A 10089-nucleotide genomic window follows, 5' to 3' on the forward strand; every position below is an offset into this window, starting at 1 on the left:
AATTAACGAAGGGTTTAAGACACGAACTTTTATTGCACAGAAAATGAAAAGTTGTTCCATAAATGGACATGCTCACCCTAATGATAAACGATATTGGGGGTTACACTATAATGCGATGCGAAAACGAGAATGATTCGTATACTCGCAAATACATCATTCAAATACATGGTGATTACCTTTTTTTATCGCATTATTGAGTAACCCCCTTGATGTGTGTCAATTTCAATAGGCTTCTTGAAATACGCTTTCTTGAAAAATTGGACATTGGTACTATATTATGCTCAGTTGTACACATGACGGGTCACAAGACTAATTAACATACATAACTTTATTATTCTCCCGAATTAGGAGCGAAATGCACTCCTCATAATCATGATTTTCGATCCAAACAGCCATCTCCGATAAAATTCCTAAGACTTCTCAAAATATATTATCAAATATTCGACCAAAATATTCAACAACAAAAAAACAAAGTTTGGCTTTTCTGGGCTTTTATCTTTAATTATAAATAACAATTGTTTATTAAGTTTTAAAATGTTGGTATTGTATTTAAAGTTTCTTTAAACTATATGCAGTACGTAAGCATGCATGTATAAAGGGGAAGTTGGACGAGATTTTATGCAAGTGAGTGGCTTACATTTCTACTTTTTCCCGACTTTTCATATTTTTTAACTTGTTCCTTTTGTTTTTGGATGCTGTTGTGATTGTTTTTTTGTTTATATTATGTTGTCTTACGTACTAGTTCGACAAAACTTTGTAAAAATATCACTTACTAGTAGGTTTTGTAATTGCCAAATTTAAAATCAAAGATAAAATAGTGTACAAATGTTTCAAAATTTTTGCTCAGAAGAGAGAGAGAGAGAATTGCGAAGGGATAAATAAATCAATATAATTGCACGACATTTACATAGTACACGTGTGGCTGTGTGCATGCACGAAGATTTTAATCCTAATTTTTAATAATTAAAAATGGTATGTCTTAATTTTATACGTGAGAAATGTTAAGTTAAAAAATGGAAACAACTATGTAGCATACATACATATGATGATTCAATCATTATTTATTATTAAATCCTGTACATACATATGTACTTATGTATGTATACAGATATCGTTGATGAAATATAGAAAGACCCTAACGGCCATTTTGTTCAAAATACAGGTTTTTGAATTTTGAAGTAGCTTATCCTAAAACTCATCTTCCTTAAACATTGTATAACCGTAACTTAAACCCCAGCGGTTTTATGACACTTTTCAAAAAGCTCTACGCACAGAATTGTATGAGTTGCAGGTTTGGTTTTTTGCTTCTGCAAAAAATTTACAAATGTCAGTGAAGGCCCCTCTAAAGTTTAGCAACGATATGTACAATGGCCACTATCATGAATTTCAAATCACTTTTACGGTAAAAAATTTTACATACATACATATACGTATTTCGACAAATTGTAAGTACATACATGTGTATGTAAGCATATGCAAAAACTAGATCAAAAGTATTGTCCATCCACAACTAAAAGGAGAAATAATTTAGAAGAAAAAAATATAGATGTATGTATGTACATAGTTACATGTAATCAGTTTTATTTTGCAGTGAGTAGGGCTAGTAGAGCCTATGAACTAGCATAATTCAATAGAACATCATATTTATAGTCGTTAATGAAATTCATAATATTAGTTACGTAGTATATATGTGTATGTACACATATTCATACATATGTACACATGTATGTATGCACATTTGCTATTTTTATCAAATCATAACATTAGGTACAAAAAAAACTAGTTTAAAACATTAAACGAAATGTACTGCATACAAATTTTTAAATGAAGCTCATATGTATGTTGGTAAATGCGTATTAAATCTTTATAATAAATTTAGATTCCTATGCATTACATAAATTTGAACACTTCTTTTTAATTTCATTACTTGCGAGAGTTCCACGTTAGTGTAGCTTGGTTTTCATTTGTTTGCTCAATCTGTCTTTTTTTTGAGAGGAGCTTTTTGTAAAAAGCGAAGTGGTTAATTTTAGAATGAGTTACATTATTTGTTTTAGGCATGCCTCCGTTAACATACACTCTAATAACATTTTTATAATGCAAAAAAAGGTATATTTTTCACGATATGAGCCGTTTATTTTGTAAGTGGCATAAGCTACTTTAGACCTCTTTTGCTTAAATGACCGGTTACTTGTAACCGAATTTATCTGTAAATCGTTCCATTGTCATAAACTAGTAGCTTTGTTTCTCAACCGATAATTATCACAAATTATCACTAATTTCTGCTGGAAAGCGTTTCTTAACCCAAAAAACTAGCAGAAACTAGCAGCTCTCTCTCGATCTTACGCTCTTCTTTTTTTGGCTCTCCTGCTAATTTCTGCTAGTAAAATTTTTACTAGCAGAAACTAGCAGCTGTCAAAATGGATAATCAAAAATTCGCGCCAAATACTTTCAATAGTCAAATACACCGATCAGCTGATTACTTGCTAGTTTCTGCTAGTTTTGCGTTTCTTTACTTTTTCGTTATTCCGCTCTCTGTGAGCGTAATTCTTTCAATTCCCTCATTCTTCTTCTTCCTGATAATTATCTGCTAGAAAAGAAAAGAAACAAAGCCAATGACACAACCTTTTACCTTTCGTTGGTGAAGCTCAACGAATAACCGAAGCGTTGAGCTTCATGTAACCGGTCACTTTAGCACAAGAACCCTGCAAAAATCGTTGGACCATGTAGTCTATTTGTGGTATATTGGAGTACTTACAAAAGTGTTCCTCTGTCATGCTGTAGCGGACCAACTCGTGTCTCGGCACCAGCTTATAGTTACCCGATCACTGCTCGTGTTTTAACGAAATGTGATTGAAGTTGAGCATTTGAAAGCACATTTGCATGTCTGGCTGTAGCTGAACATGTAGAGATGCTCGCTGTTAGTTCTTAGCTCCCAGCATTTTCGGGTTCGAATGTCGTCAGAGGCAACATGTAATTTTTAATTTTTGTTTTTGGTTTTATTAATTTCAAAAAAAGAGCATCTGTGAAGTGAAAGACAAAAGCGTGTACAAACGAAAAAATATAACAAAAATGTCATTGGAGTATGTTGGAGTAGTTTTGTGCTACTCTGATGTGATGCAGAGATGGAGTATATGGTCCTGCCCTAGGACATCGCAATGTTAATTGGACCATATTTTTTATGAGTTGTGGTTAATTTTGGAGTACTCCTTGGTCCTTCAGGAGTACTCTTTATATGCATGCATGGAGTAGTCGCGATTTTTGCAGGGAAGTGTTGGTAACTTATGTCAATTTCAACATAAACGGCTTATATGTTGATCACATAAGTAGGTTTTCGATATCACTTAAATAAGTATGTATGTACATATGTATGTGTGTATATGTATAAAAATGACAACTCCACTCAATTTCTTAGGAAAGAGCTCTTCGAGTTTTTTATCAATGCTACAAACTTTCTAAAATGGAGTTAGCATTTTTATACATAACCCTACGTATGTATGTATGTATGTATGTAAAAGCATATGTTGAAATGTAGTTTAATGTAAAATAGAGGGTAGTGATGGACACCAAAAACTTAATATCATGATATTTTGGCCGAAGCCAGCTATTAAATCCACCGGAATTTCACAGAAATATAATACATATGTATTTAATACTTATTATCAGCTCAATTTATGTTTTTATATACATACGTACATACTTTGAATATGTATCATAGTTGATATTTAGGTACAATTGTACCCTTCCGGTCCTTTTTAAGCTTGATGGTACTTTAGACTCTATTTTCGTACTTAAGGTATAACCATTAGCCATGTATCTTCTTATTGGCCATAGAATATTGTGAAAATCGCTATGCAAGTAAAATGCACAAATCATTTTGAAGTAAAAAAATTACAAAAAATAAGTGCTCTGATTGTGAATGAGCATTGGAAACTAGATTGGAGTTGCTTTAAAATACAAAAAAAATAGCTGTAAAAATCCTGTCCAAAACACTCCTTCACTTTTTCGAATGCAGATTGCTCACCAACATGTCAATACAATACTAATTAAAATGGCGCATTTTTCAATAAAGCACGTCAGCCGTTTGTCTTCTGATGTCACATTAGACAAAGAAATTCGTACTCTGTAAAAATTTAACACATTTAATTTATCTTTTTTAAACACATACATAATTATAATTTAGCGTATAATTCAATCGATGAGGATGTGTTTCTTTGTTTGAACCATTTTCCTTACAAAAATTATTGTATATGCATGTAAATTTAATATAAACGTATTTGTTATACGCAAACCCATATGTGCTAATAAACTTATATAAGATCTCATTAACGATTTTAGTGAAATAGAATAGTACATACAAATGTAAGGATACTTTTTTGTTGAAAAAGGTACAAAATTCATTCCATTTTAGGTACTCTTAAAAAATGGCAAATATCAACTATGTTATGTACGTATAGGCATATTCTAGTATGCTGATATTTTAAGTATGTATGTATGTAGTATATACAAGTGTGATGAACGAAAATCCACTTACATATATGCCAACACTTTTATTTTAAAAGGGGAGCCTTCTTTTCAAAAGTTTGCAAGTGAAGCACGTGTGTTTAGATGCCACTTGATGGTGTTTATTGTTATATTAATTTGTGTGCATGCAGACATAAAGTTACTTATTTCCAACCTCTTTTAAGTTTTATTTCCAACCAAAAGTTTGGATTGGGTTGTTTTCTCGTTTAATTTCTTTCCTTTCTGTTGTTTTAACATTTTTTCTATTTAACTGAACTTAAACATTGCCGTTTTTATGATTATCATGATTAATACAAGTAATACTTAAATATCTATCTATGAACTTATGCAACATACACACATATTTATTGGTTTAGTTTATCTATTAACATTGTCTATTTTTAATATGTATATTTAACAGATCCAAACTTGCTTGAAACATTAAAATTATTTACGTTTACATATATTTAAATTGTATGTATACTATTTGATGTTATTGTAGCTTTAGATCGTTATTTTATTTTATTCAACTGTGTCCTGAATGGATTTTGTCTGTTAACGCTTATAGATGGATAATGGTAGCCGCGCAAGATTGAAATTCTTAATACTATACGTATGTATTTTATGTATATAGTTTTTTATATGTATACTACATATGTAATGTATGTATGTATAGATATTTATATGTACATTATACATATGTAAGTATAATAGTAAAGAAAAATTTTTCTAATTCCATAAAATTAAACTATAGTGTAAAATTGCCGTTTGAGGCGAATAAATTGAATTATTATTAAAATAAGTAAAGGCAACAAAAAATAAACAATAACAAAAAAGCCAAATATTGTAAGTCATTTCTTAAATAAATAAAAAAATGTTGATAAAATGTACAACAAATGTTAAAGAACATAGCCGATTTTGCGTTCATAATAAAAATGTTCTTTGTTGTCGTGATTTTCACGGCTGTCATATCGTCGTTCTCGTACTCGACTTTGAGGGCAGCAAGGATGTTATGTTTTGTAGTGTTTGTGGTGGTGTGGGTACTTAAGGAAAGAGTTGTATTGGCAGCGACGTTCGCATACGCACATCCGGTTCAGCGCTTGAGACTGTAGCGGGTAGCAAATGATTGTTGATATTGATGTTTCTGTTATTGGCAGTTGTAACAACCTGTGTTTGTTGTTGCAGTTGCAAGTGTACATCAGCATCCGTGTTTGCACCATATTTATGGTTGCCACTCAACGGCGCATGGATAATTTTGCTGCCACTGGCAGTGTTTTGATAGTTCTTGCTAGCAGAGATTTTACTTAAATTATTTAGTGGCTTCACAATAACGGAGGTGGCTACGGCAGTTGCTGGTACAGAAGCTGCCGAACACTTGTATTTATTAATAGTATTTCTGGTGGAATTATGGCCAAGATTATAGTTGCAGCATGTTCGCTTGTACTTTGTATTGAAATAGGTTGACGCTACCTGTGTTTCTGTGCTTCCCAAATCTATTGCTAGAGACTTTAATTTAGCTCCCGCTGCTAGCTCTGTCGTTGCTGTTGAAGTAATTTTCGCTGCTACCGCTGTCGCTGTCGCTGTCGCCGTCGCCGCCGTTTCCGTGGTCGCCGACGCTTTGGGCCTTTTTTCAGTCACCGAATCGACTACAAGCTTTCTTCCACCTACACTGAGTGCACCATTGATCACGACGATGCATACCATATACTTTGCGGCACTTCTTGTTCTCGCCTCGAGTGCGTCTATTTGGTGAGTTCGGTGAGTGCTTAGTTGTTGTGGCAACTGCTACATGTTGTGCATGCTGCTGTTGATGGTGATGAGATGCCTGTTGTTGCTGTTGCGGTAGGTGGTTTATATGTGTGGTGGGGAGTGTCACTATAGCGCCGGCAGTGTTTGAATGCGTCGTTTGCTGATGACCATGAATGTGCTGCAGTTGCGATTGCTGTTGTTGCTGCTGATGGCTTGGATAATTTGGCGTGATAGTTACTGCCGGTACTTGTTGATGTTCTTGCTGCTGGTTGTGATGGGCACTGTTATGCGCCGTCACCGTGACATTTTGTTGAGACAGTTGCTGGAGCATATTGTTGGCACTGTTATTGGGTATGATGGAATTGCTTTGATTGCTGCATGTGTTGCTAGTGGTACTGCCGTTGCCATTGCTGCTTATGCACGTATTCGGGCTACTGCTATAATTGTGATGGTACGTTGGCGATGGATATGGAGCGGTCGACTGGGACGGACGTGGCGATGATCGAGCATGTTTAATATATTGCGGTTGCTGATGACTTGAATTTGTTGTCACCGATGCAGTGGCAGTTGGCGCGGCTGGTACTACTGTGTACTAATGTAAGTAATTATAAAATTTGTGCAAACATATACACTTTATAGCTATTTTTCTTATTTTAGGACCAACTACAATAAATGAAACTCTACGCAGAAGGAACTCAAGGCGGAGTTCATGGCCGAACACTCTGACTTGGCAAAGAATTTACTCCCAAACTGCTCGCAGGGAAAAGCAACGGCCAACCGTTTGTGGGAAAACCTCACCAAACAATTAAATGTTGTAGGGCCGCCAATTAAGGATGTGAAGCTGTGGAAGAAAGTAGGTTTTGATATTTTTAATGAAAGTAAACATGAACGAACTTTCTTTTAATCTAAGTTTTCGCTGATCAGAAATACAACGCAAAGAGGAAGCTTTCTTTTAACAAGGCTTCCAAACGGCGGACAGATGGTGGACCCTTTCAGGAAAAGGGTTTAACTCCAGCTAAGGAGTTCCTTGAGAAAACAGCAGGACTGGAAGTATGCGTAGTCATGGCTGCACCTCCATATTGACAATTTATTGCAAGAATCTTGCAAGTGTGGTCACAAATCTGGCAAACGGAATATTAGTAATAAAATGTTAAAATGAAAGAAAAGAAACTTACTAGCATAACGTTAAAACTATGGTAACCTTTCCTGTTGAAGTACATGTTCTCGTCTCTAATTGGCTTTTGTAATCCAATGTGTGTTCCGTCTATGCATCCAACCACTAAAAAGAAAAGCATTGGATTTACTACGCATTTCATTAGAACGCCTCTTCTTACCTCCAGGTATTTTATATTTTTCCGCAAACCACTCCTTACATCTTGAAGATTCGTTGGGCTGGAACTTTATAAATTCCGGACATAATTTGCTTTCCATTTCTTTTAAGACGTTGGACGTAAATTTTGATACCGTGCTCTGGCACATACCTATCGGGTAATCACTACCAACTGTGTGCTGATAGCTACCACTTGCAAGGAGCGAGAGACTTGCATCCAATTGCAAAACAGCAGGAACGGCTTTTGCGTAATGGCAGTTTATTTTTATTTTCGGTAAAACATACTGGAATGCCTCCTTGCTTAACCGAAATCTTTTGATGAATCTGCAAGTATAGGAGTAGAGAAGGTAATTTATTTCCTATGTATCAATTACTCTGCGTTGTTGGATAATGCCAATGGATTGCTTCTGTCCCGAAGTTGCTTACGCACAACTCTTTCGTCATTTTCGTTTTCGCTAGAGCTTAAATAAAATGAAAGTCTCGGATCCATTTTAGTTTTGCCGCTTTTCTTTATTTACTTTTCACTTATTTTGACACTTCAATGTCTATTGTGACTTAAAAAAGGAAGAAGAAGAGAAAAATAATCGATAACCAAATAAACAATTAGTCTGTTCCTTTGAACTTCGGACTAAAACCTGTGGAACTGTCAAACTACAATTTTACTCTCTCAAGTGAGAGTAAAAGGAGAACAGATGCCGAAGTGCACGGGAACGCAAAAAGCACTATTTCCTGTAAAAACGTCAGACGTTTTGTTTACATGTCATTGGCACAACACTTATTTGGCTGAAATATCACTAACTATTTATTAAAATCTATACATATTCAAATATTTCTTTGTTTACTTCCATTTTTTCACAAATATAAGGTTCTTTGCTTTGACCGCTTTCTGTTTTTGTTTGCACATGCAAATCAGCTGATCGTTTGACACTTTTCATGAACTTACTGGAAAAAAAACTCCGGACTAAATCCTGTAACTTTTGACTGGGAACAGTCGCTCCGTTACTCTCTCAAAAGTGTTCCCACTTACAGATTTTATGTCAATAGGAACGACTTCCTGTAAGTTCTGACTAAATCCTGTAAACCGGACTGCTATTGGAACAGACTAAATAGCGATTCGTTCGCCTTCGAGTGTTATCACGTCTGTCACGATTCGACCCCTGAATGGGACAATAAGTACGTTCACGTATGTTTTAATCCGGAAAATGTGTTTTTACGTGACGAGTATACGATATCGTATGTGACGATTCGAGCCCAGTCTAATAAAATTTGTTTAAAATTAGTGTCTAGCCTCCAAAAGTCAAAAAGCAAAAGTCTGATCGACTGAAAATTCGATACTCAACGAAAATTTCGACACGGTTGCATAGCTCATAATACGAATTTCACTTTCGATCTTCGATAACCTGCGTAGCTCATTAAAAGGCCCAAATTAAAAGAAGTAGAGACCGAGAACAAAAGCTAAATATGATCGAAACTAAGGCCGAAAGTGAAATTCGTATTATGACCTATGCAATAGAGGTTTCAAACTATCGATAGTCACACCATCGATAGTTTTGATAGTTTTCAGAAAAACTATCAATATTCACGATAGTCTCGAAAAAAACACTATCGATAGCACTATCGATAGCGCTAAATCAGTTAGGTTGCTTTGTTTTACAGGATCATAGTAAGGGTATTCATCAAACCTTATAAATGCATTGTAAACCGTATAAACTTATAATTGTGTAAACCTTATAAATGAACTGTCAAAATTTGTATGGAAACTCGTTTACACATTTCTGATAAATTTATCCAGCGATTTCACTGAATAAACTTGATAAACTGAAGACAATGCAACTCTATCGCAACTCTAGCTATGTTTTCTTAGGCAATAATCGGGATCCGCATACAAATTTTGCACGCAAATTCAACAACGATATGATCCTGATAGAGATCTGGTCAATTATTATCCCGTCTGTTTGTTTTGTTTCACTGATAATTCGCAAAGTTTGGTAGCCGTGATAAATGAATTCATACACAACCAGACATTCTGCCATTGTTTCTTATAACTTGCTTCAAATAAATAGCCTTTATGTTATATGTACATTTATTTAAATAGATATCTCGAAAATTTAATTTTTTCCAATTTAGTGAGGTAGTTTCTATAATTTCTTTATGCCCGTGCTAGTAGTATAAAGTTAGTGACACTGCGCTTTATAACCAAAGAAAACACGACTATTGTCGCATGTGTAAACGAAAAGAGAGTGTGGGTCGTTCATGTAACAGAGTGCATAAACTTATAAGATTATCAGCTTGATAAAGTTATCGGTTTAGATGAATACCACTAGTGAAACAAATATTATCTTATAAAAGTTATAATCATTCAAAATTAAGTAACTGCTTAGCCCAAATACTTCTCTTTTTAGAAAGTTCAAAAACAAACACATGTTATACAAACAAAACAGGATTTACGATTAACATATGTGTAGGGTATTTTACTTGTATGTTTTTATACTTGTTTAAATTCTTGATTT

At 34.5% G+C, this 10089-nt stretch overlaps 2 protein-coding genes across 2 annotated transcripts in view; both read right to left on the reverse strand.

The window, feature by feature from the left end:
- Positions 1-8177, reverse strand: part of LOC118746645 (putative nuclease HARBI1) — a gene marked incomplete in the record, with an annotated part of 13276 nt that extends 5099 nt beyond the window's left edge. Inside the window, 4 exon segments of the mRNA XM_036480510.1 lie at positions 6844-7370; positions 7425-7528; positions 7584-7903; positions 7954-8177. Coding sequence (XP_036336403.1) covers positions 7242-7370; positions 7425-7528; positions 7584-7903; positions 7954-8069 — 669 coding nt within the window.
- Positions 6129-6960, reverse strand: LOC118753349 (myb-like protein Q). Its single transcript, XM_036488259.1, has 2 exons — positions 6934-6960; positions 6129-6841 (listed from the first exon to the last, which is right to left on the reverse strand). The coding sequence occupies exons 1-2, from the start codon at positions 6958-6960 to the stop codon at positions 6131-6133; spliced, it is 738 nt and encodes a 245-aa protein (XP_036344152.1). The 3' UTR covers positions 6129-6130.
- Positions 8178-10089: the final 1912 nt, after the last annotated feature.

The sequence above is a fragment of the Rhagoletis pomonella genome, unplaced genomic scaffold (assembly GCF_013731165.1).
Source record: "Rhagoletis pomonella isolate Grant_MI unplaced genomic scaffold, Rhpom_1.0 Rhpom_scaffold_00001, whole genome shotgun sequence".
Classification (NCBI taxonomy): domain Eukaryota; kingdom Metazoa; phylum Arthropoda; class Insecta; order Diptera; family Tephritidae; genus Rhagoletis; species Rhagoletis pomonella.

Excerpts from the sequence above, each read along its gene's own strand:
- LOC118753349 (XM_036488259.1), bottom strand. The coding sequence starts at position 6,960 with ATGAACTCCGCCTTGAGTTCCTTCTGC. Across the intron at positions 6,842-6,933 it reads CCGCCTTGAGTTCCTTCTGC|TACACAGTAGTACCAGCCGC; the intron begins GTAGAGTTTCAT and ends TACTTACATTAG.